This window comes from Chiloscyllium plagiosum, unplaced genomic scaffold, assembly GCF_037043375.1.
Source record: "Chiloscyllium plagiosum isolate Xiang-an unplaced genomic scaffold, Cpla_swu_hap1 HiC_scaffold_17, whole genome shotgun sequence".
NCBI lineage: Eukaryota > Metazoa > Chordata > Chondrichthyes > Orectolobiformes > Hemiscylliidae > Chiloscyllium > Chiloscyllium plagiosum.
Genome location: NW_028270155.1, coordinates 69,478,569 through 69,506,298, shown reverse-complemented (window position 1 = coordinate 69,506,298; position 27,730 = coordinate 69,478,569). Strand labels below are relative to the sequence as shown.

The following is a 27,730-nucleotide window of genomic DNA, read 5'->3' as shown; positions in this document are numbered from 1 at the left end:
ATGGAAAATGCTGGAAATATTCAGGAGGTCAAAGTTCATAGTGCAACTCATGACTGTGACTTGCTAACCTCAAAATAACAGGAATACTTGACTGGACTGTCATGTGCTGGAGCCTCAGTCACACCCTGCCACTGATACGGAAATGCCTTGAATGGAAAATGTCCCACTACGCGATGTTATCTTGTGGAAATGGCAGAAACCACAGGAGGTAACAGCCCAGTCAAGGCAAACATTACACTGTGGAAAATTCCCCTTTAAAGTGAGTAAGATGTTGGGAGTATTTACACACATGAGATTCCAGGGATGAGGAACTTCAGGCATGTAGATAGATTGGAGAGGATGGGACAGTTTTTTTTCCTGAGGAAGAGAAGGTTAATGGGAGATGTGATAGACAGATTGGACAGGGAAAAACTGCTTCCATTGGTGGTTCTACTGCTGCAAAAAAAAGGACATTTGTTTCAAGGTAATTGGCAAAAGCAAAATTGGAAACATGAGAAAAAGCTTTTCCTCAAAGCAGTGGTTAAGCACTGGAATGCACGGAGATGACTAAATATTTACATCATGTTCCAGATACAGGTTCTGTCAAGGGAAGGGACTGGATTATCTTAAAAAGAATGGCCTCTTTCAGCTTGCAATTATATACTATACATTATATATTTATGTTTTTCATAAATAAAACACAGTTAAATATAAAAACCAGCAGGGACTTACCTTTTCCAAAGCATCTTCATCCAGTATTTCCTGTACCGCCAATAATTTAATCCTGCCAAAGACACAACCTGACATCAGTCATTTTACCGAGAGGCCAAGTGAATGTTGCTCATTCCCAGGGAGGCAGGACTGAGATCAGAACTACAGAATCTTACTTTGTTGGAGAATGCAGAGTTGTGGGACAGAGAACCTCAACTCTGCAAGGTGCCTGTGTCCAAGATTTCGCCGAAGACAGAGTCTGACTGGCACCAGTTACCCACCAAGGATGCCTAGCTAATTTGGTATACCCCACTCGGCCATTTTCTGGTGTTCCCAACATGGGAACTAAAGCCACTCTCATGATCCTGGACCCGATTTGGAAAACCCAGCCCCAACTAAATCACTTGACAAGGAAACATCAATGGGATTACATACAGAAAGGGCAACTTGGCTCATTTGGTGAATCTTTGAGGAGAAAGTGAGGTCTGCAGATGCTGGAGATCAGAGATGGAAATGTGTTGCTGGAAAAGCGCAGCAGGTCAGGCAGCATCTAGGGAACAGGAGAATCGACGTTTCGGGCATTAGCCCTTCTTCAGGAATGAGGAAAGTTGGTCCAGCAGGCTAAGATAAAAGATAGGTAGGACGGACTTGGGGGAGGGGCGTCGGAAATGTGATAGGTGGAAAGAGGTCAAGGTGAGGGTGATAGGTCAGACTGGGGTGGGGGCGGAGAGGTCGGGAAGAAGATTGCAGGTTAGGAAGGCGGTGCTGAATTTGATGGATTTGACTGAGACAGGCTGGGGGGAGGGGAAATGAGGAAACTGGTGAAATCCGAGTTCATCCCTTGTGGTTGGAGGGTTCCTAGCCGGAAGATGAGGCGTTCTTCCTCCAACCGTCGTTTCGCTGTGGTCTGACGATGGAGGAGTCCAAAGACCTGCATATCCTTGGTGGAGTGGGAGGGGGAATTGAAATGTTGAGCTACAGGGTGGTTGGGTTGGTTGGTCCGGGTGTCCCAGAGGTGTTCTCTGAAACGCTCCGCAAGTAGGCGGCCTGTCTCCCCAATATAGAGGAGGCCACATCGGGTGCAAAGGATGCAATAGATGATATGTGTGGAGGTACAGGTGAATCTGTGGCAGATATGGAAGTTTCCTTTGGGGCCTTGGAGGGAGGTGAGGGGGGAGGTGTGGGCGCAAGTCTTGCATCTCCTGCGGTTGCAGGGGAAGGTGCCGGGAGTGGAGGTTGGGTTGGTGGGGGGTGTGGATCTAACGAGGGAGTCACGGAGGGAGTGGTCTTTACGGAATGCTGATAGGGGAGGGGAGGGAAATATATCCTTGGTGGTGGGGTCCGTTTGGAGGTGGCGGAAATGGCGGCGGATGATGCGCTGTACATGGAGGTTAGTGGGGTGGTAGGTGAGGACCAGTGGGGTTCTGTCCTGGTGGCGGTTGGAGGGGCGGGGTTCAAGGGCGGAGGATCGGGAAGTGGAAGAGATGCGGTGGAGGGCATCGTCGACCACGTCGGGGGGGGAAATTGCGGTCCTTGAAGAAGGAGGCCATCTGGGATGTGCGTTTTTGGAACTGGTCCTCCTGGGAGCAGATGCGGCGGAGTCGAAGGAATTGGGAGAATGGGATGGCGTTTTTACAGGGGGCAGGATGGGAGGAGGTGTAGTCCAGGTAGCTGTGGGAGTCGGTTGGTTTGTAGTAGATGTCCGTGTTGATTCGGTCGCCTGAGATAGAAATAGAAAGGTCGAGGAAGGGGAGGGAGGAATCTGAGACTGTCCAGGTGAATTTGAGGTCGGGGTGGAAGGTGTTGGTGAAGTGGATGAACTGTTCAACCTCCTCGTGGGAGCACGAGGCGGCGCCGATACAGTCATCGATGTAGTGGAGGAAAAGGTGGGGGGTGGGGCCAGTGTAGTTGCGGAAGATGGATTGTTCCACATATCCTACGAAGAGGCAGGCATAGCTGGGGCCCATGCGGGTGCCCATGGCTATTCCTTTCGTTTGGAGGAAGTGGGAGGATTGGAAAGAGATCCTACGAAGAGGCAGGCATAGCTGGGGCCCATGCGTCCTACGAAGAGGTAGGCATAGCTGGGGCCCATGCGTCCTACGAAGAGGCAGGCATAGCAGGGGCCCATGCGTCCTACGAAGAGGCAGGCATAGCTGGGGCCCATGCGTCCTACGAAGAGGTCTTTGGACTCCTCCATCGTCATACCACAGCGAAACGACGGTTGGAGGAAGAACGCCTCATCTTCCGGCTAGGAACCCTCCAACCACAAGGGATGAACTCGGATTTCACCAGTTTCCTCATTTCCCCTCCCCCCAGCCTGTCTCAGTCAAATCCATCAAATTCAGCACCGCCTTCCTAACCTGCAATCTTCTTCCCGACCTCTCCGCCCCCACCCCAGTCTGACCTATCACCCTCACCTTGACCTCTTTCCACCTATCACATTTCCGACGCCCCTCCCCCAAGTCCCTCCTCCCTATCTTTTATCTTAGCCTGCTGGACCAACTTTCCTCATTCCTGAAGAAGGGCTAATGCCCGAAACGTCGATTCTCCTGTTCCCTAGATGCTGCCTGACCTGCTGCGCTTTTCCAGCAACACATTTCCATCTCATTTGGTGAATGCCAGTTGTCATGCTATATATGAGTCTCCTCTCATTCAAGTTTATTTAACATTAATAACTTGGACCTGAAGGCATTCCTAAAATACATCATAGAATCCCTACAATGTGGAAGCAGGCCATTCAGCCATTTGAGTCCACAGTAACCCTCTGCATCCCACCCAGACTCATCCCATCCCTGTAACCCTGCATTTCCCATGCTAATCTACCTAACCTGCACAGCGAGTCAGAGGTGTACAGCATGGAAACAGACCCTTCGGTCCAACTCGTCCATGCCGACCAAGGTTCTAGCCTAATTTAGTCCCATATCTGTTTAAGCTTTGGACTGTGGGAGGAAACTAGAGCACCCGGAGGAAACCCGCGGGAGATGTGGGGTGAATGTGCAAACGCCACACAGACAATCATTTAAGGGTGGAATCGATCCTGGGTCCCTGGTGCTGTGAGGCACCAGTGCTAACCACTGAACCACCATGCCTCTCTAATGTGAAGCGAACATAAGGCAGCCATGAATGAATACATAAGGCTACAGTTAGTAAGTGAGCAAAGACCAGCCAAATAGAATATATTGTAGGAAAACATGAAATTGACCATTGTGGCAAGCAGAATCAAAAGCATGGAAAGGTTACGGAGCTCCAAGTTGGACAAGGGTCTGGTATCCTATTGCATAACTTGCAGAAGATTAGCATGTTTGTATAGCAATAAATTAGGAGAGCTAATAGAATGTTATTGTTTATTGAGAGAGAAATTGAATGCATGAGGAGGGAGGTAATGTTTCAATTATACATGACAATGACAGGGCCATATCTGGAGTATTGTGTTTACAGAATGCATTTCCTTATTTAAAGAAGGATGCAAACATATTGGATATAGTTCAGAGAAGATTTACTATGCTAACATGGAATGGGCAAGTTGTTTTATGGACAAAAGTTAGATAGGCTAAGTTTGTATCTGTTGGAATTTAGAAGAGAAAAAGGTGACTTTGTTGAAAGAAAAGATCCTTGGGGGTCTTGACTGGGAAGGATGTTCCCTCATGTGGGAGTATATCCTCACTTAACAAAGTAAATGTTCACCCATTTAAGACAGCAATCAAGAACAATTTTTTTTCCTCAAATGCAATTGGAACGATCTTCCCTGAAAGGCAAAGCAAGCAGAATCTTTGTACATCTTTAAGCAGAGGTGGATAGATTTTGGATTAGCAAGTGGGACAAAGGATATTGGAGAAGGTGGGAACGTGGACTAATCAGATCAGCCATAACTTTACTGAATAGTGGAGCAGGCTCAAGAGGCAAAAACATCTACTTCTGCCCTACATTCATATGGTTAATCTGATCAACAAAAATGTCTGTTCCTTTCGCTCTCATTTACTCATTCAGCTTCTGCTTAAATGCATCAACATTAATTTGATCTCCTCTTACTTTAACCATATCCAGAGATAATTTGGGGAGCAAAACTAAATTTTATTCAGGCAAGTATGTACAGACAGAAGTCAATAATTAAGGGAGAAGAAACACAAAGAATGGCTGATCAAATCGTCATTGGGTAATACAGAACTGGAGTATTGCTGAAAACAAGCCCTTCTTATTGAAACGTTTCATTTGCACTCAAAAGGACTAATCACAAGATCACCAATAAGGAAAGGGGAGGTATCGGAACAACAGGTGAAGCTCACTGTTTCATGCTCTTGCGACATGAATTGTGTTCACCCTAACTGGATGCTGTCAAACCAAAAAGACACACTGCCAATCACACAAATAGTAATATGGCATAAGAATTGTAGTGCTAGTGTGACCTAGTATGTAGACTGTACAGCCCAAAGACTGGCTGATCATATTGCGAAAGCACGTTCCTTCGACTGTTTGCACCAAGCAAGGTACTGACCATACACAACAAGCCCGTGTTTGCAAAAACCACTATAGCATCCATCATTAGATGTGATTCTGCAATTGACAACATTTGCTGGATAATCCTGAGTGTGTGAAATGACAACCAATTTCAGATTGCACTCTTGTACATTTGCATGCACTGGAAATGATGTATATTCACACATGTATTTGCCCTGATCTTTGCTAACAGAAAGAACATGTACATTCAATGTACTTGTTTCAACTCAAGTGACAGCTAACCACTGGTTCATTTCTCAGGACAATGCTGTGACCAATTAGACCATAGGGTTTATTACAGTAGCAACGAAGTCTGGTTATTTAATAAGGACTAACCTCTATTGTATCCGAGACTAAAGCTCTTCAGTAGGACACAAAGTCATGAATGAGCCATGGGAAGAGTGGAATTCCTGAAGTAGGAAGTACCTGACTCAGCTCTCCCTTCTTGGGATCATGACCATGTAAGAGGAGTGTGACGATTCTGCCACTCATAACGTTTATGGGGACCTCCAGTGTCAATGGAACCTGATCCAACTAGTTTTTAGCCTGTGGAATCAGCAGGGATGTTGAATTTCAGTTAGATTATGTTGTGAACCTTGAGGAAAGTTAGGTTCACAAACTTTGAAAGACAACAGTTTTGAGGAGCTTTAGAAGTTAAAACATTGCTGCTCTTTGATCCTCAAATCAAAGAGCAATCATATAGTTGCCAGGAGACTGGCTACACTATGCTGATAGCCCTAATGTTGGAAAATTGGTCAGCTGACTGACCACAGGGACGGGTGGGAGGATAAAAGAGCATTGCTGATAAATATTTTGAGAAATAATAAACTGCTGAAGAAATGCAGTAGGTCTGGTAGCATCAGTGGAGAAGGACACAGAGTTAATGCTTGAGCACAAAATGACTCTTCTTCAGAAAATGACAGAACTTTTAATTTGATTTCCTTCCACTTCACCAGATTTGCTTTCTTGAATATGGTGAAGGTAGTCCCAAGATCTGACCAAGTTTGGTGGATGGGTGGAATAAAGAATTTTGACCTGTTTATTAGGATATCCACCCTAGGGCAAATACTGAACTCAAACTGGTCTCTCAAATGCTGGATAGAGCCTTCAGTTATTCAGTACAGCATCGTCGTAAAAGCAGAATTGCTTTTACTTATGCAGATTTTAAGAGGAAATTCAATGTGTTGTGTTGACTCAATAATGTTAATTCACCTTTCTGTAATGGGTCAATTGTGATTGCTTTATGTTGTATTGATCGAAACAGCCACGAGCATGGCTAGCAATATGTAATTGCAATTCGTTGCACGGTTACAACACATCAGTGTGGACTGATTGCTTTGTACTGGAAACACCTTGACATAGATGAACTGGTTATATGTCTTAATGCTGTTACATATGTTGGTTAGGAGAAGGTGAGGACTGCTGGTGCGGGATATCAGACTTGAGAGTGTGCTGCTGGAAAAGCACGGCCGGTCAGGCAGAATCCAAGGAGCAGGAGTTGCAATGTTTCAGGCAAAAGCCCTTCCTCAGCAATGAGACTTGTGGGCCGGTTGGGTGGGGTGGGGGGTGGATGCTGAGAGATAAATAGGAGGGAGGTGGGGTTGGGGATAGCTGAGAATGTGATAGGGAGAACAAAATCATAGAGATGTACAGCAAAGAGACAGATCCTCCGGTCCAACTCAGCCATGCCGACCAGATATCCCAAGCCAATCCAGTCCCACCTGCCAGCACCTGGCCTGTATCCTTCCAAACGCTTCCTACTCATATACCCATTCAGATGCCTTTTAAATGGTGTAATTGTACTAGCCTCCATCTCTTCCTCTGGCAGCCCGTTCCAAACACGCATCACCCTCTGCGTGAAAATGTTGCCCCTTAGGTCTCTTTTATATCTTTCCCCTCTCACCCTAAACCTATGTTCTCTAGTTCTGGACTCCCCTACCCCAGGGAAAAGACTGTCTATTTATCCTATCCGTGCCCCTTATGATTTTATAAACCTCTATAAGGTCACCCCTCAGCCTCCGATGTTCCAAGGAAAACAGCCCTAGCCTATTCAGCCTCTCCCTATAGCACAAATCCTCCAACCTTGGCAACTTCCTTGTAAATCTTTTCTGAACTCTTTCAAGTTTCACAACATCCTTCCGATAGAAAGGAGACCAGAACTGCACGCAATATTCCAAAAATGGCTTAACCCATGTTCTGTACAACCGCAACATGACCTCTCAACTCCTGTACTCAATACTCTGACCAATAAAGGAAAGTATTTCTTCACTATCTTATCTACCTGTAAATCTCCTTTCAAGATGCTATGAACCTGCACTCCAAGGTCTCTTTGTTCAGCAACACTCCCCAGGATCTTACCATTATGTGTATAAGTCCTGCTAAAGTTTGCTTTCCCAAAATGCAGCGCCTCGCATTTATCTAAATTAAACTCCATCTGCCACTCCTCAGCCCTTGGCTCATCTGATCAAGATCCTTTTGTAATCCAAGGTAACGTTCTTCACTGTCCACTACACCTCCAATTTTGCTGTCATCTGCAAAATTACTAACTATACCTTTTAAGCTCACATCCAAATCATTAATATAAATGACGAAAAGTAGTGGACCCAGCACCGATCCTTGTGGCACTCCACTGGTCACAGGCCTCCAATCTGAAAAACAACCCTCTGTCTTCTACCTTTGAGCTAGTTCTGTATCCAAATGGCTAGTTCTCCCTACAGAAGAGAAGATGATAGGTCAGAGAGGAGGGTGGAGCAGATAGATGGGACAGGTCAAGAGGGTGGTGTCGCGTTGGTGGCTTGGGACTTGGGTAATGTGGGGGGGGGGGAAGAGAAATGACGAAACTGGTGAAATCCACATTGATCCCGTGTGGGGGAATACAAGGTGTTCTTCCTCCAGGCATCGGATGGTTAAGAGTTTGGCGATGGAGGCGGCCCAGGATCTGCATGTTCTTGGCTGAGTGGGACCAGAGTTGAAATGTTCAGCCACGTGGCGGTGGGGTTCATTCGTGCGGGTGTCCCAGAGATATTCTCTGAAACGATCCGCAAGTTGGCGCCCTGTCTGCCTGATGTAGAGGAGACCACATTGGGTGCAATGAGTACGGTAGATGATATTGGTGGAGATTCAGGTCCTTCCACATTCGACAGAAATTTACCGGTACTACACCAATGTCATCTACTGTATCCGTTGCACCCAATGTGGTCTCTTCGACATCAGGGAGATAGGATGCCAGTTTCAGAGAACATCTCTCAGACACCATCTATCAGACACCTGCACCAACCAACCCCACCCCACTGAATACTTCAACTCCCCCTCTCACTCTACCAAGGACATGCAGGTCCTGGGCGTCCTCCGTCGCCAAACCCTTACAACCTGATGTCTGGAGGAAGAACGCCTCATCTTCCATCTTGGGACCCTGCAACCACTCGGGATGAATGTGGATTTCACCAGTTTCCTCATTTCCCCTCCCTCCACATTATCCCAGTCCCAAGCCTCCAACTCGGCACCGCCCTCTTGACCTGTCCATCACCTTTCCCATCTATCTGCTCCACCTTCCTCTCCAAATGATCACCTTCTCCCCCACCTTGATCTACCTATCTCATTCTCAGCTACCCCACCCCCCTCCCATTTATCTCTCAGCACCACGTCCCACAAGCCTCATTCCAGATGAAGGGCTTATGTCTAAAACGTTGGTTCGCCTACTCCTTGGATGCTACCTGGCCTGCTGTGCTTTTCCAGCACCACATTCTCGACAGATGTTGGTTCGTGTGGTATGACTGTTACATTGGTTTACACCTCAACAATTATAGGAAATTAGTTTGATTTAGACATTTTGATCGCATGATAAGGTGTTAGGTAACCAAATATTTATTTACCCTTTTCTTTCCAGAGAGCTTTTATTTAGAAAAATCATTCACATTTGGGGCATTTTAAAATTATGTCCTTCTGTTTTTCACCTTGATTGGTTCTTTCCAAACTCAATCACCAACTTCTATCTGTATTCAGTTTTGAAACAATAATATAATTCCCAAGGTGTCTTTCACTGACTGGGTGGAAAGTCATTCTGGGAAATTAGCTGAAAACAAAAATCGAAAAAATCTGTTCATAACTGATGTTAAGGCTATGATGAAACTAATGGGGATGGTGTGGATGATATTTAACTTCTGTGGCAGCGCGGAGAGGGTGAGAGTAGATCAGCTGCTGTAATAGAGAGCAGCTTGGGTGATCTTTCTATTCATTTCTTATTATCTGTTGATGATAAAGGTGCTTATCACCTTACTTCAACAGGGTTTCTACTAAAATTGTGTGGAAGATTTTTTTTATTTGGGATGTGGGCATCAACCTGGGATTTACTGCCAATCTCATCCAAATGACTTAGGAATTTAAGAAAGAAATAGGAGCAGGAGTATACCATCTGGCCCCTTGAGCCTGCTCCGCCATCCAGCAAGATCATAGCTGATCTTTCCGTGGACTCAGCTCCAGTTATCCATCTGCTCACCAAAACCCTTAATTCCTTTACTGTTCAAAGATCCATCCATCTTTGCCTTAAAAACATTCAACGAGATAGCCTCAACTGCTTCAGTGGACAGGGAATTCCACAGATTCACAACCCTTTGGGGTGAAGACGTTCCTTCTCAACTCAGTCCTAAATGTGCTCCATTTTATTTTGAAGCAATGCCCCCTAGTTCTAGTTTCACCTGCCAGTGGAAATAACACCCCTGCTTCTTTCTTATCTATTGCCTTCATAATTTTACTTGTTTATATAAGATTCACCCCTCATTCTTCTAAATTCCAATCAGTTTAGTCTCAATCTACTCAATTTCTCCTCAAAAGACATACTGGGTCACCTCAGAAAGCAGCTCAGAGCCAGCCATATAAAATGTGGAGGAGGTGAGACCAGACCAGATTTGACCAGCAGGCCTGTTTTGTGAAAGGAATCCTGTGAACAATTTAGGGAATCACGACCTCCTGCCAGCTACACAATCCCATTTCCTGAGCCAGAGTTATTCTTCCAGATTCTCCCTCAGACTGAACTCAATTCCACACTGCCCATTCTGGTTCTCCAAGTTAAGCAACTACGGGCAGTACTCTAAGTCCATTCAGGAGAAACCTTCTGGAAATTCCAGGTTCCTGTTCTGAGGGAATTGATGCATTCAAGGGGAATATAGACATACTCCTCATGGAGAAGAATTATTTGGAAGGTTAGGCTGATGGGGTGAGAAGAGTGGGAAGGGGGGTGCAGGAGGTTCAAGTCTGGATGGTTTGAGTTATAAGGAGGGGCTGGATAGGCTGGAATATTTTTCCCTGGAGCGCCAGAGGCAGAGGGATGATCTTATAGTGGTTTACAAAATCATGAGGGTCTAGATAAGTCAAGGTCTTTTCCCCATGGTAGGGGAGTCCAAAACTAGAGGGCATACTTTTAAGGTGAGAGGGGAAAGATTTAAAAGGCACCTGAAGGCAACTTTTTTTTTCCCCAGAGGGTGCTGTGTGTATGGAATGAGCTGAAAGAGGATGCGGTGGTGGCTGGTATAATTGTAAAATTTAAAAGGCATGTGGATGGGTGGGTACATGGATAGGAAAAAGATTTAGAGAGATAAAGGCCAAATGCTGGCAAATAATACTAGTTCAGTTTAGGAAACCTGGTCAGCATGGACGAGTTGGACCGAAGGCTCTGTTTTCGTTCTGTATGACTCTAAGTGGCAACTGGACCAAATAGTCAGAACTAATGTAATTCTGCAAGTGAGTGAAGTTGTGACGAACCCATTTTCCAGCAGTGTCAAGCAGATGACTTCCCTCACTCCCGGATTATTGATCTTGTCCAACGTGAGGCTGTGCAGGTTCCAAGTGCCAATACGGACTACCTTCCTCCCGTCAAAAATCCCTGTGAAGGCCTCCTCAGCCGGGTTCCAAACCGGAGTGAACCGATCGCAAGTGCCGTGGCTCAGGCTGAGGTCCTGCAGGCTGTAGTAAGAGGACATTGGTTTGGGCCTGTCGCCCAGCCGGGCACACGAATGGGAGGGAGCCAGCCTGGGAAAGGAGACGCTGAGTTTGGGTCTGATCGCGCTCAGCAAAGGCCCGTCCAGGCCGTCCACCTGAAGCAGGCCGTCCACGTGCTTGAAAGGCCCGTGCAGGGCGCGGTAACGGACGATCCGCTGCGCGAGATCCTGTGCGATGCCCAGCGACGCCACGAGCTGCTGCTCCGAGGCGACGTTGACGTCCACTCGGGTGGAAGACAGCAGGTCGAAGCTCGACAGGCTGCCCGCCGGCTGCGAGGAGCCGCGGCTGCTCACGCAGATCTCCGGCCGGATCTGTTGGAGCCTCGCAGCCCCTACCCCCGGCGCCAAAGCCATGTCCTCGACTTTGCGGAAGCCGCCGATCTTGTGGCGGTAAACTACGACGTTGTGCGCCAGGGTCCGGTTGATGCCCTGCAGGGTCATCAGCTCCTCCTCGGTGGCCGTGTTGATGTTAACCCGGTTGTAGGAAGCGTCCGCAAAGCTCCACGTCCCGCTGAGGTAAGGCCCTTGGTTCCGCTTTCGGCCCTTCAGGTGCGAAGGTCTCGGCTCGTAATGTAGCGGCTGGTGACGGCTCAAGTGGTAGCCCATTTCACTTGGTCTTCCTGTAGGAGAAAGGCACCGTCATTCCTTTACACTCACCAACAGCAGGCACAGAACCCACTCAATTGGCCAATTCTAAAAGCAACTTTGGTTATATCCTAAGCAATTGCTGGACCTGGAAACAAAGAATTGGCAATAAACCAGTGCACAAATTACCCACACGCCCCTTCCAGTTAAAAGCACTGATACAAGGCACGAGTTCTCCAGAGCAGTGAAAAGTGACTAATCCATCTCCACATTGTCAGTCCAGAGACCCGGGTAATGTTCTGGGGACATGTTCTGGGGACACAGGTTCGAATTCCGCCGTGGCAGATAGTGGAATTTGAAAGTGAGGAAAATCTGGAAGTAAGAGCCTAATGGTGACCGTGAATTCGTTGACTGATTTTGTCAACAAAAAACAACCTGATTCCCTAATGTCCTTTAGGGAAGGAAACTGCCATCCTTATCTGGTCTGGAGTCCACACCCGCAGCAATGTCGTTGACTCTTAACTGCCCAGAAAGATTTGATAGTGCCTCCTTTTTAAAAATTATTCATGCATGGGATGCTATCTAGGCTAGCATTTATTACAGTTAATGTTGCTGAACCAAAAGACCTCGGGGTGCAAGTTTATAGTTCCTTGAAAGTGGACTCACAAATAGACAGGATGCTTAAAGAAGGCATTTGGTACATATACCTTCATTGGTCGTACGTGTACTGGGTATTGGAGATGGGATATCATGTTGCACTTTTGGAATACTGGCCTCAGTTCTGGTCTCCCTGCTACAGGAAAGATATTGTTTAATTTGAAAGGGTGCAGAAAAGATTAACAAGGATACTGCCAGAAGTGGAGAGTTTGAGCAACAGGAAGATGGTGAATGGATGGGTTATTTTTCCTGGAGTGTCAGAGGCTAAGGGGTGATCTTATAGAGGTTTATAAAATCATGAGGGGCATGGAGAGGGTGAATAGCCAAGATGTTTTTCAGGGGTAGGGGAATCCAAAACTAGAGGGAATAGATTTAAGGTGACAGAGGAAAGATTTAAAAGGGACCTGAGGGGCAACTTTTCCACAGAGGGGGTGGTGTGTATGGAATGAGCTGCCACAGGCGGTGATGGAGGTGGATACAATTACAACATTTAAAAGAGATCTGTATGGGTACATGAATAGGAAGAGTTAGAGGGATATGGACTAAAGGGATATGGGCGGCACGGTGGCCCAGTGGTTAGCACTGCTGCCTCACAGCGCCAGAGACCCGGGTTCAATTCCCGCCTCAGGCGACTGACTGTGTGGAGTTTGCACGTTCTCCCCGTGTCTGCGTGGGTTTCCTCCGGGTGCTCCGGTTTCCTCCCACAGTCCAAAGATGTGCAGGTCAGGTGAATTGGCCATGCTAAATTGCCCGTAGTGTTAGGTAAGGGGTAAATGTAGGGGTATGGGTGGGTTGTGCTTCGGCGGGTCGGTGTGGACTTGTTGGGCCGAAGGGCCTGTTTCCACACTGTAATGTAATCTAATGTAATCTAATCTAATCTAAAGTCTGGCAAATGGGACTAGATTGGTTTAGGATACCTGGTCTGCATGGAAGAATTGTTTCCGAGGTATAACTTTATGACACTATGAACTCAATGAGTCTGAAGAGTTAATAAATCAATTAGTGTCATGATTATTAAGCAGACTAGTATTTTAGTCCAGACATATTTAATTAATTGAATTTTTAATTTCCCCATCAGTCATAGTGAGATTTGAACTCACTGTGAAGTAATAATTCAGGCTATAGATTGCCAGAACAGTAACATTGATACAGTCACATCGTTGCCCCCTCTGGTGTTTATGTCCAACATGCCACTTGAATAGAAAACTAGTACAACTTGAAATTTTGGCTAGCAATGACAGAAACCACTGATTGCATTGATTTTTCACATTTGGTACTGCAGTAAACACTAGGATTGAGCAAGGGCATAGGGCGGAGTGTCCAACAATGCAGGTCTACAAAGATTAGAGCTGAACAGGGAGCAAATTAAAACAAAAAGCAACTGTAGAGCCGAAAAGGCCTTTAGCTACAATTAGAGATGAGAATCTAAACAAATCAACTCTGTAATTGGAGCTCTCCTGTTACCTCCCCTGCCCTACCACTCCCAGCTGAACAGTTTGCAGGTTAAACCTCGAGAAGACAAGCCCTTTATGATAGGCAGTTTGCAATTAAAACTGTATTTGGTCTCAGGGGTATGGTTTCCCTCCAGTTGGATGCACTCACAATTGAATTAATAATCTTGGCGCCCTATTACAGAGAAGAATTGGGAGCCTTCCATACTTTCTCAATCACCTGCCACTCCTCTGATGCATTCAAATATAAATTCACAGTAAGAAACTGCAAAGTAGTAAGCTTACATCCCACATTAACAATAATATTTTGTTGCAACAGTTACAAGTGATTTATTCATAAGCCCATGCATTAGTTAACGTTTCCACATCAATCCAATCCAGGCAACCAATCACAGGAACCGAAAAAAGATAGATCAAATTAAATGAAGGTTTACTCCATTTCGAGTCAAATCTTTAGTTTGGTAAAGGCCTACCTCTTGATTTTTTTTTCCACTTAATTTAAAATTGTTTTTTATATACCAAACACTCCCCACCAAATAAAAGCAAAATGTTGAGGATGCTGGAGGTCTGAAATAAAAACGGAAAGTACTGGAGAAACTCAGTAAGTCCGGCAGCATCTTTGGAGAGAGAAACAGAGTGAATGGTTTGAATTCAACAACTTCTTCAGAATTGAATGGGGCTAAATGATTTTTTTAATGTTGTTGTTGGCAAAGGGGAGGAGTGGTATATGGAACAATGGGTGAAGGTATCCAGAGCAAAAGAAAGATGTGAGTGCCAATGATAGGAAAGGAGTGATGTCAATGCAAAATAGGTGTTAATAATAGCTATCAATAGTCAAAAATAGGTTGGCTTTGCTGAGAACAAACCGTGCAAACGAAATGGTGGGGAGGGGTAGATGTAATCTAAATGGAGGACAGTGTTCATGGTCACAAGTTGTTGATTTCCAAAGTGCCTAAACAGAAAAGAAGGTATCATTCCTCTGGCTTGTATTGGGCTACACTGAAACACTGAGGCAGAAATCATAGCACAAGAGCAACACGTTCCATTGAAATGGAAAGTTGGGGTCATTTTTACAAACAGAGCACAGGTGTTTGGCAAAACAGTCATCCAGTCTGCATTTGGTCTCATGAAGGTAAAGGAGACCGCAGTATGAGCAATAAATGTCACAGATTAGATTGAAATAAGTATAAATAAATTGCTATTTCACTTGGAAGATATGTTCGGGGTCTTGGACACTAAAGAGAGAAGAGGTAAAAGGCAAGTGTTACACCTTCTGCAATTGCATGGGAAGGTGCCATAGAGCTGGGGAGGGGCAGGACTAGGAGTGATCGAGGGGTACACCTGGGTGTCATAGAGGGAATGGTCCCTGTGAAATGCTGTTAAGGGAGGGGAAGGGAAGATGTACTTGGGGGTGGCAAGCTGTTGGTTTTGGCGGAAATGGTGGAGAACCATCTTTTGAAAATGGAGAACATGAGGGAGAAAGTGAGGACAAATTGATCCCTATCATTGTTCTGGGAAGGTGCCAGTGCCAAAGTATTATAAATGGCTCAAGAGTTATGCAGCCCTTTGTCTTCAGTTGAAGATGACGGAGGACATGGTGGTGCATCTGTTGGAAGTGGAATCTTTTGGAACAGATGTGACTGAAGTGGAGATACTAGGAGAATAGAATGGAGTCCTTGTTGGAAGCAGTAGGTGCAGATGTACAACTAGAGTAAGTATGGGAATCGGTGACTTTGTAACGGATATCATTGGCCATCCTATCCCCAGAAGTGGAAACGGAACAAAAGAATCAGAGATGGACCAGGTGAAGGTGACAGGGTGGGAATTTGAAGCAAAACTCTCAATTTATTCAATTTCCAGACAAGGGTGCAGCACCGATAATGTCATAGGCATACTCAAGATAGAGTTGTAGGTGCGGGCACGAGTAGGATTGGAACGACGAACTTTCCATTAGCTCCACAAAGAGACAGGTAAAACTGGGACACACGGGTAGCTGTAGCTACACATTTGTCTGTGAGGGAGTGAGATGAGTTAAAGAAGAAACTGTTCAAACTGAGAACAGGCTCAGGCATTAAAGGAGATAATGGATGGAGACTGTGTAAACCTTCTATCAAGGAAGGCAGAGAGCCTTCAAACCATCCAGATGGATGGTGAAGTTCAGTGGGGCAGACTAAAACAAGAAGGCAGATTACTACTTAAATAGCTGTAAATTGGAAGAGTGCAGCAGGGCCTGGGTGTCCTTGTGCATCAGTTGCTGAAGGTAAGTATGCAGGTGCAGCAGGCGATAAAGAAGGCAAATGGTATGTTGGCCTTCATTGCAAGAGATTGAGCACAGGAGCAGTTATATACAGGGCCTTGGTGAAGCCACACCTAGAATATTGTGTGCAATTTTGGTTTCCTTTTCTGAGGAAGGATGCTTTTGCTCTCGAGGGAGTGCAGCAAAGGTTTACGAGGCTGATTCCGGGGATGGCGGGACTGATGTATGAGGAGAAATTGACTAGGTTAGGATTGTTTTTGCTGGAGTCCAGATGAATGAGGAGGGAATCTCAGAGACATATAAAAAGGGTAGATGCAGGGAGGATGTTCCTGCTGATGGGTGTGCCCAGAACCAGGTGTCACGGTCTGAGGATTTGGGGTGGACCGTTTAGGATGGAGATGAGGAGACATTTCTTCACCCAAAGAGCGATGAGCCTGTGGAATTCATTACCACAGGAAGTATTTGATGTCAAAACATTGAATATATTCAAAAGGCAGCTAGATATAGCACTTGGGACGAATGGGATCAAAGGTTATGGGGAGAAAGTAGGATTAGGCTATTGAATTGGATGATCCGATATGACCATGGTGAATGGTGGAGCATACCCAAAGGGCTGAATGGTCTCCTTTTGCTCCTATCTTCTATGTTTCTATGTTTTCAAGAACCAATGTGTCTACCAGGGCAGTGCTGTTTATGGATTTTGGGAAGGAGGTAGAAGTGGGTTTCTGGAAGGTGGGGAGAAGATAAGTCCATGACAGCCCTGGAAACAACACCTTGACATTCAGTAGCGGGGTCATGATCCACAGGGGGACATAAGAGGAAATGGCTGCGTGTTGGCTCTCAGCATTTGCAAGGTGAGGGGGGGAGGGGGGGGGGGGGGGGGGGGCGGGGGCAGTGTGCCAGATGACAATAGCACTATTCCTATCAGTAGGTTTAATCACAACATCAAGGTTAGAACTGAGAGAATTGAACCATGATCAGACAAAGGCAGGTTAGAGTGTGTAAGGGGAGCAAGAAAATATGTCACGTTGACAATTCCCCTTGACAGAGATCAAGCATAAAGGTCCAGGGAAGTGGGAACCTATTGGAGAGGGCTCCTGTTGAAAGAAATGGGCACAGAGGCAAAGAGGATGGAAAGAGAGTTTAACATCATCTTGTGCGTGAAATGCATTGAGGTTGGGGACAGTAAAGGGAAAACTGAATTCATTACTGAGCATTGATCATTCAGAGAGCAGAAGGTTAGAGGGCTCCTCTGCAGATTTTTAGTTAGGCACATGTAACATCTTCTTTTCTGTTTTGGGGAGTAGTTGGGGAGGTAGTGAAGGATTATCCTTATAATCAACCCAATTAACCAGGTCATGAACACCCCTTCCATGGGGACTAAGTCTTGGGATATGGGACTTGAGCTTGGGAGTTTCACGACATCACAACAGTTCCGGTAGAGTTCTGCTGTGCTGCTGTTAAAGTATAATTAGATCTTCCCAGTTATTGTTTTGGCTCCAACTTGTGGCCCTACATTAGATGGCTGTAACTCAAATGTTAACCAGATAGCGGGGAGAACAGGCTGGAATTCTTTCCCTGTCTCTGTTGTGGAAGCACTATCACCACGAGGACAGTAGCAGCTCAAGCTGAAAGCCCATCAGTAAAATCCCATCATGTAAATGGCACAGCAACCTGAAGCTGTCAACACAGGCCATCCCTTTAAGATATCTTGTGTTGCTGCACTAAAAGATTTAAAGGGACCACACACTTAAGTAAATTGTCAATGCACTTCAAAATAAACTAGAGAGAATTATGCCAGCACCAATATCTTGCCAGGACAAATAGGGGAACACCATCAATGGGATCTTGCCAGAATATCCAGAAACTAGAACTACCATTTTAATGGCTATAACCAAAAGGCCCAATATAAATCCAAGCCAGTTGCTGTCGCTGGCTTTGGTCATGTTTTGGGTTTGGATAGACAGTCCTATGGAAGGCTCGTAAAGCCAATGGGTTCTATGGGCAATGTATTCACTCAGTTGCTGAACTCTCACACATAGTGAATTGGTTCCTTTGAATGATGAGATAGGAGACACCTTTAGACAATGCTGACCATGTCTGTTGGATACCTGATGAAATGGTTTACAAGTGCTCTAATGTAGGGAGTCATTTCAGAGAATTTTTACATATCAAACACTCACGGATGACAATGAAATAAATGAGGAGGGTTGCTTTTCAGACTGGAGACTTGCGACCAGTGGTGTACCACAAGGATCGGTACTCGGTCCACAGCTTTTTGTCATTTATATACATGATTTAGATGGGAATATAGGAGGGATAGATAAGTTTGCAGATGACACCAAAATTGGAGGCGTAATGGACAGCAAAGGTAGTTACCTTAGATTACAACAGAATCTTGATCAGATGGGCCAATGGGCTGAGGAGTGTTTAATTTAGACAAATGTGAGGTGCTGCATTTTGGAAAGGCAAATCAGGGCAAGACCAATACACTTAATGGTAAGGTCCTGGGGAGTGTTGCTGAACAAAGAGACCTTAGGGTGCAGATTCATAATTCCTTGGAAGTGGAGTTTCAGGTAGATAGGACAATGAATAAGGTGTTTGATATGTTTGTCTTTATTGGTCAGTGCATTAAATATGAGGATGGAAGGGCATGTTGCAGCTGTGCAGGACATTGGTTAGGGCTCTTGCATGTTGTTCTAGTTTTCCTCTTATAGGAAGATGCTATTAGAGTTGAAAGGGTTCAGAAAAGATTTACAATGATGTTGCCAGGGTTGGAGGCTAAGCAGGCTGGGGTTGTTTTCCCTGGAGCATCGGAGGCTGAGGGGTGACCTTATAGAGGTTTATAAAATCAAGAGGGGCATGAATATGGTAAATAGACAAGGTCTTTTCCCTGGGGTGGGGCAGTTCAAACTAGAGGGCAAAGGTTTAAGGCAAGAGCAAAGGATTTAAAAGTGACCTAAAGGGTAACTTTTTCCACAGAGTATGGTGCCTGTACAGAATGAGCTTCTAGGAGAACTGGTGAAGGATGGTACAATTACAGCATTTACAACACATCTGGATAGAGGGACATGGGCCAAATGCTGGCAAATGGGACAAGATTAATTTAGGATATCTGGTTGGCATGGACGAGTTATGCTGAAGGATTTCTGTGCTGTACATCTTTATGACTTTATGACTCTAAGTGCCATGATGTGGGGAGTCACTTTAATGAATTTGTACTTATCAAATACTCACAGATGACAATGAATTAAATGAGTCATGAGTGTGGTGCTGGAAAAGTGCAGCAGGTCAGGCAGCATCTGAGGAGCAGGAGAATTGAAGTTTCCAGCAAAAGTTCATCATCAGGAATGACTGATGAAGGGCTTTTGCCTGAAACATAGATTCTCCTGCTCCTCGGATGCTGCCTGACCTGCTGTGCTTTTCCAGCACCACACACTCAACTCTAATCTCCAGCATCTGCAGTCCTCACCTTCGCCTAATTAAATAAATGAACAAGCTCATTATTTAAGTTGCTGATTGAGGGATAAATCCTGGCCAGGGCACTGGGGCGAACTGTCCACTTCTTCATGTTGTAATGTGGGATCTTTTACATTAATCCATTTGGTTTAAAAATACATCACTTTCAACAATACAACCATCCCTCAGTCCTGCATAGATTTTGCTTGAGTCTCAGTAATGGAGCAGGAGCTCACCAACTGAGAATGTTTAAAATGCATTATATGTTCACTTGGGGAATGGAGTACTAGATGTCCTCATGATAAGAGTATGCACATTGCAATTACAACCCAGGATTTTATCATACATTATTTGTTTTGTCTAAAATGTGAGAGTCTGTGAACATTGCATTATCACACAAATCTGCATGTGTTTGAGTGCTGCTTTATTAACTCAGCTACTATAACCACATATTAAAGGCATTGGAATATAGATATAGTGCAGTAAAACTCGGACAACAGCCTCATGGCAGACTGATACAGAAGGTGAAGTCACATGTGATGTGTAGTCAGTTGCTAAAATGGTTACAAAACTGACTTGGTCATAGAAGACGCAGAGTACCAATAGAAGGGTGTTTTTTCTGTATGAGGATCTGTGAACAGTGATGTGCCACAGGAATTAATGTTGGGAATGCTGTTGTTTGTAATATAAATGATTTGGAGGAAAATATAGGTGGTCTGATTAGTACATTTGTGGATGACACAAAGATTGGGGGAGCTGCAGAGAGTGAGGAGAATTGCCGGGGGATACAGCAGAATATGGATAGGCAGGAGACGTGAGTGGAGAAATAGCAGATAGAAATTTAATTCGGACAACTTTAAGTGATGCATTTTGAAAGGTTTATTTTCGGTTTCAAGAGCAGTTACAGAGAACTGTGAGGATGATACCCTTTACCCTTTGGGGAGGATGATACCCTTTGGGGAGTGTGATCATCTATGTTAAGCTCTTGCTACAAGAAGCAGCAACACACATGATACAAAAGCAAAAATGCAGCAGTAGGAGCACAACTGGCAACCTCCATCAGCTTGTAAACTTTAGTAAGTTCATGGATCGATCAAAGATAAACTGTGATACTTGAAAGAATCAACAATAATTCTATCTGGAATAAACTGTTTCTTGAGATGCAAGGGAGAAAGACAAGCTGTTACACAGAGACTGAAAGCAACATGTGAATTAACCATCCCCTGTAAGAAGCAAGATGAACCAACAATCTGCTTCCTGGCAGAAAGGAGATAACAACTGCTTCAACACCTGCCTTATAAATTGGATACTTTTTTGCCACAAAGCACAAGGATTGCCTGCAGAAGAATTTAAGGAGCTAATTGTAGGCAAAGCTGTAATTTAAACAAATAGCTAATCCTGATTGAATCAAAGAACAGGAGAGCTACTTCTGATACTGAAGGCAAGTTACACACTTGAGGTCTGCGAAAGAATAACCTATGCTGGGGAGGAAAGAATCTACTTTAATATCAATAATGTCACACCATAAATGTGAAAGAGAGAAAATTGCATAAAAATCAAACACTAGAACAAGTTAGTAACAGAACTTTGAACAACAACACTGTACAAATATTGAACCCTTAACACTTCCATTTCACTTCCCATGGGTGAAATCATGGCCAGATTCCATCGTTAATTTGGGTAAGAGCCAAGTTCTGAGGCTTACTTGAGGGGTCTTATTTTGGTTGCTACATGCAATAAACTTCAAGTCATTGTTTCAGCACTTGATTGTCTGTGAGATTTCTTAATAAGTAGCCGAATTAAACATGATTTGTGGTGAGTTTACCCACAAGCTGCAACCCTTTCTTGGGATTACAATCTAGTTACTGAACAGAAACAGGCCCATCAGCACAACAGGTTTAGGTTGGTGTTCCTCTCTTCGCTCTTTATCTGACATCATGACCATATCTTGTTTTATATATATAGGGATGACATCTCCTGTCCACCAGTCCTCAGACACTCTTCCTTTTCTAATTACTGTTTAAGTTTTACAAAGGTATTATATTTTCAAAAGAGCACTGAATATATATTTGAAAGTGATGAATTTAGAAGTTTATAGAATTAGGGCTGGATAGGAAGTTTACAGAGATAGACTAACTCTGTCAGGAGCGGCTACAGACATAATGGGCCAAATTACTTCCTTCTGTACAGTAAGATTCTATGACTCTAGTGCCTCTGCCATCTCCTCCCTAATTTTCTCTAATATACATGGAGACAATCTGTCTACAGTAGGGTTTTATCTTCTCTAATTAATTTATCAATTCTTTCCACACTTCCTATCTGTGTTTTTATATCCTTTTAGATCTCTTTTTCTAATGTTCAGTCAACCATGGTAGTTTCCCTGATAAGTCTCTGGGCAAAGTAATTATTTAGTACTCATAGAGCATAGAACATTATAGCCCATTACAGGCCCTTCAGCCCTTGATGTTGTGTCAACGTGTGGAACCAACCTGAAGCCCATCTATCCTACACTATTCCATTTTCATCCATATGTTAATCTAATGATCACTTAAATGCCCTTAAAGTTGGTGAGTCTACAACTGTTGCAGGAGGTGCGTTCCATGCTCCTACTACTCTCTGGGTAAAGAAATTACTTCTGACATCTGTCCTATATCTATCACCCCTCAATTTAAAGCTCCCCTCGTGCTAGCCATCACCATCGGAGGAAACTCCTGCCAGCAGTTCCGGGAGTTTATCGTACATAGTTCTTAGAAGTCCTAACCTATCCTATTTTCTGTTTTGTAATTTTTGTATTAATAGGAGTACTTCACTATTTAAAATTCCACGATAACTTGATTTTGTAATTCCTTTTTCGCTCTGCTAATTATGTTTTGCTTTCCGAACCTAATCATATTCCCTTTTAATTTTCCTCTTTTTGTACTCAGTTCATACATTTTACTTTAGTTTCATCTTATTTCTATCCTGGTGTGTTCTCACTGACTAGGTGTGTTCTTGCTTTTTAATGGGATAGATTTTGCCTTAAGTTCCTTCAATTCTGTGAAAGTATAACAGGCAGCAGAACAGGTGTCCCCAGAGCCTATTGTACTTACTAATTGTTATTCTGTTTTGGAAACTGCTAAGATGGATGGTTCCTTGGGAGTGTGCATCAAGAGCCAAGTCTGTGGTACCATGAACGTCTCAACTGGATGGGAGAGGAAGAAGAATAACAGGAATTTCTAGAGTCAGGGGATAGTCAGACGTTTCTCTATCATCAAAAGTAATGCAGGATTGTGAGTTGCCTCCGTGGGGGGGGGAAGAGAGCGGAATTAGCCAGAAGTGTAGTTCACACTCGTACCAACAAAATAGGCAGGAAAAAGGGACGATGTCCTTAAACCAATTTATTTCTCAATTACTTCAAATCTAAGAAGCAGGATTTTAAGAACAGTAACCTCAGGATTACATCGGACAGCATGGTGGGCTCAGTGTCATAGAGTCATAGAGATGTACAGCACGGAAACAGACTCTTCAGTCAAACTCGTCCATACCAACCAGATCTAGTCCCATTGGCCAACACTTGACCCATAGCTCTCTAAACCTTTCCTATTCATATACACATCCAGATGTCTTTTAAATGTTGTAATGTACCAGCCTCAACCACTTCCTCTGACAGCTCATTCCCCATACACACACTACCCTCTGTGTGAAAAAGCAGCCCCTTAGGTCTCTCTTAAATTGTTCCCCTCACCTTAAACCTATGCCCTCTAGTTCTGGACTCGCCCAACCTAGGGAAAAGACCTTGTCTATTTATCTGATCCATGTACCTCACGATTTTATAAACCTTTATAAGGTCACCCCTCAGCCTCTGACACTCCAGGGAAAACAGCCCCAGCCTATTCAGCCTCTCTAAAGAGCTCAAACCTTCCAATCCTGGCAACGTCTTTGTAAATCTTTTCTGAACCCTTTCAAGTTTCACAACATCTTTCTTATAGGAGGAAATATTTGCACACAATATTTCAAAAGTGGCCTAACCAATGTCCTGTACAGCCGCACATAACCTCCCACCTCTTATACTCAAGTCAGTGACCCATAAAGACAAACATACCAAATATACCAAATGCCTGCTTCATTATCCTATCTACCTGCAACTCCACTTTCACGGAATTATGAATCTGCACCCCAAGGTCTCTTTGTTCAGCAACACTCCCCAGGACCTTATCATTAAATGTGTTGATCCTGTCCTGATTCACCTTACCAAAATGCAGCACCTCATATTAAACGCCATCAGTCAGTCCTCGGCCCATTGGCCCATCTGATCAAGCTCCTGTTATATTTTGAGGTAACCTTCTTCGCTGTCCACTACACTTCCAATTTTGGTGTCATCTGCAATCTTACTAACTATACCTCCTCTGTTCACATCCAAATCATTTATTTAAAATGACGAAATGCAGTGCACCCAGCACCAATCCTTGTGACACTCCACTGGTCACAGGCCTCCAGTCTGAAAAGCAACTCTCCTCCACCACCACCCTCTGTTTTCTACTTTACAGCCAATTCTGTATCCAAATGGCTAGCTCTCCTTTGTTCCATGTGATCTAATTTTGCAAACCAGTCTACTATTAGCCTTGTCGAATGTCTTACTGAAGTCCATATAGATCACATCTACTGCTCTGCCCTCAACAATCCTCTTCGCTACTACTTTAAAAAAACTCAATCAAGTTTGTGAGACATGATTTCCACGCACAAAGCCATGTTGACTATCCCTAATAAGTCCTTGTCTTTCCAAATAAATGTACATCCTGTCCCTCAGGAGTCCCTCCAACAACTTGCCCATCACCGATGTCAGGGTCACCAGTGTATGGTTCGCTGGCTTTTCTTACCAGCTTTCTTAAATAGTGGCATCACATTAGTGAATCTCCCGTCTTCTGGCACCTCACCTGTGACTACTGATGATACAAATTTCCCAGCAAAGGGCAAAGCAACAACTTCCTTAGCTTCCCACAGAGTTCTAGGGTACACCTGATCATGTCCTAGGCATTTCTTCACCTTTCTGCATTTTAAGACATCTAGCACTGTTAGACATCCTCTGTAATATGGCTATTTCTCAAGATGTCACCATCTATTTCCCCACATTCTGTATCTTCCATGTCCATCTCCACAATAAACAATGACGCAAAGTACTCGTTTAGTATCTCCTCCATTTCCTATGGTTCCACACAAAGGCTGCCTTGTTGATCTTTGAGGAGTCCTATTCTTTCCCTAGTTACCCTATTGTCCTTAATGTGTTCATACAATCCCTTTAGTTTCTCCTTCACCTTATTTGCCAAAGCTATCTCATGTCCTCTATATGCCCGCCTGATTTCCCTCTTAAGTATAATCCTATTGCCTTTATATGTTTCTAAAAGTTCACTTGATCTCTGCTGTCCATACCTGACATGTGCTTCATAGAGTCACAGAATCATAGAGATGTACAGTATGGAAACAGATCTTTCAGTTCAACTCGTCCAAGCTGACCAGATATCCTAATCTAATCTAGTCCCACCCACCAGCACTTGGCCCAAAACTCTCTAAACCCTACCTTTCAAAAACCCATCCAGATGCCTTTTAAATACTGCAATTGTACCAGCCTCCACTACTTCCTCTGGCAGCTCATTCCGTACACTCACAACCCTCTGCATAAAATAGTTGCCCCTTTAGTCCCTTTTATATCTTTCCCCTCTCACCCTAAATCTATGCCCTCTAGTCTGGACTCCTCCACTCCAGGGAAAAGACTTTGTCTATTTATGCTATCCATGCCTCTTGTGGTTTATAAACCTCAATAAGGTGACCCCTCAGCATCCGACGCTCCAGGGAAAACAGCCCCAGCCTATTCAGCCACTCCCTGTAGCTCAAATCCTCCAGCCCTGGCAACATGGTTGTAAATCTTTTCTGAACCCTTTCAAGTTTCACAACATCCTTCTGATAGGGAGGAGACTAGAATTACATGCAATATTCAAAAGTGGCCTAACCAATGTCCTATACAACTGCAACAAGACCTCCCAACTCTGATACAGAATACTCTGACCATTAAAGGAAAGCATACCAAACACCTTCTTCACTATCCTATCTACCTGCGACTCCACTTTCAAGGAGCTGTGAACCTGCACTCCAATGTCTGTTTGTTCAACAATACTCCCTAAGTCCTTACCAATAAATGTATGAGTTCTGCTAAGATTTGCTTTTCCAAAATGCAGCACCTTGGCAGGTGGGACTAGATTGGGTTGGGACATCTGGTCGGCATGGATACTTTGGACCGAAGGGTCTGTTTCCATGCTGTACATCTCTATGACCACACATTTATCTAAAACTCCATCTGCCATTTCTCAGCCCATTGGCCCATTTGATCATGATCCCATTGTAATCTGAGGTAACCTTCTTTGCTGTCCACTACACCTCCAATTTTGGTGTCATCAGCAAACTTACTAACTATACCTCCTATGTTCACATCCAAATCATTTATATAAATAACAAAAAGCACTGCACCCAGCATCGAACCTTGTGGCAATCCGCTGGTCACAGGCTTCCAGTCTAAAAAGCAGCCCACCACCACCACCTTCTGACTTCTACTTTTGCTTGACCAAAACCTCAATTTCACTCATGATCCAGCACTCCCAACATCGATCAGCCTTGCCTTTCACCATAACAGGAATATACTGTTGGACTGTCGTTGTCTCATTTTTGAAGGCTTCCCATGTTCCAGCTATCCCTTTGCCTGAGAACATCCACACCCAATCAACTTTTGAAAGTTCTTGCCTAATACTGTCAAAATTGGCCTTCCTCCCAGTTAGAACTTTAACTTTTAGATCCTATCTATTGTTTTCCATCACTATTTTAAAACTAATAGAATTATGGTCACTGGCCCCAAAGTGCTCCCCCACTCAGTCACTTGCCCTGCCTTATTTCCCAAGAGAAGGCAAAGTTTTGCAGCTTCTCTTGTAGATACATCCACATATTGAGTCAGAAAATTTTCTTGTACACACTTAACAATGTCCTCGCCATCTAAACCCTCAGCACTATGGCAGTCCCAGTCGATGTTTGTCGAGTTAAAACCCTTACCATTATCAACCTATTATTCTTGCAAATAACTGAGATCTCCTTAGAAATTTGTTTCTCAATCTCCTACTGACTATGAGGTTTGGTCTAAAATATAATCCCAATAAGGTGATCATCCCTTTATTTCTCAGTTCCACCCAAATACCTTCAGTGGACATATTCCAATCAATATCCTTTCTAAGCACGCCATAATGTTAACACACACACACACACCCTCCGCTGTCCCCCATTTTATCCTTCCTACAGCGTGTGTATCCTGGAACATTAAACCGCCAATCCTGTCCATCTCTGCGCTGTGACGATCGATGATACAAATATCTCGGCAAGGGGCCCAGCAATCGCGTCCCACAATGTCCTGGGGTACACCTGATCAGGTCCTGGGGATTTATCCACTTCTATGTGTTTCATGACATCCAGCACTTCCTCCTTTGTAATTTGGACATTTTTCAAGATGTCACCATTTATTTCTCTACATTCTATGTCTTCCATCTCCTTTTCCACAGTAAACATTGATGCAAAATACTCGTTTATTATCTCCCCCATTTCCTGCGGCTTCACACAAAGGCCCCCTTACTGATCTTTGAGGGGCCCTATTCTCTCCCTAGTTACCCTTTTGTCCTTAATGTATTTGTAAAATCCCTTTGGATTCTCCTTAACACTATTTGCCAAAGCTATCTCATGTCCCCTATATGCCCTCCTGATTTCTCTCTTAAGTGTATTCCTACTGCCTTTATACCCTTCTAAGGATTCATTCAATCTATCTTGTATATACCTGACTTATGCTTCCCTTGTTTTTTTTAACTATCCCTCAATTTCTTTAGTCATTTACACCTACACCTACCAGTCTTTCCTTTCATTCTAAGAGGACTATACTGTCTCTAGACTCACACTGGATTGGCTAACGTGATGCCACTGTTTAAGAAGGGTGGCAAGGACAAGCCAGGGAACTATAGACCGGTGAGCCTAAAGTTGGAGGGAAACCTGGGGGTCAGGATGTCCATGTATTTGGAAATGCAAGGACTGATTGGGCATAGTCAAATTGGGTTTGTGCATGGGAAATCATGTCTAACAAACTT

At 44.3% G+C, this 27,730-nt stretch overlaps 1 protein-coding gene across 2 annotated transcripts in view; it reads right to left on the bottom strand.

Annotated features, from left to right (window-relative positions):
- Positions 1–27,730, bottom strand: part of LOC122558569 (endonuclease/exonuclease/phosphatase family domain-containing protein 1-like) — a 64,421-nt gene that overhangs the window by 28,792 nt on the left and 7,899 nt on the right. The window contains exons 2-3 of one of the 2 annotated variants that reach the window (XM_043707314.2): positions 10,942–11,910; positions 712–763 (exon numbers count right to left, since the gene is read on the bottom strand). In XM_043707314.2, coding sequence (XP_043563249.2) covers positions 712–763; positions 10,942–11,783 — 894 coding nt within the window. In that variant the 5' untranslated portion in view covers positions 11,784–11,910. The remainder of the gene's footprint in view (positions 1–711; positions 764–10,941; positions 11,911–27,730) is intronic. The other variant, XM_043707313.2, reaches the window with a different exon arrangement.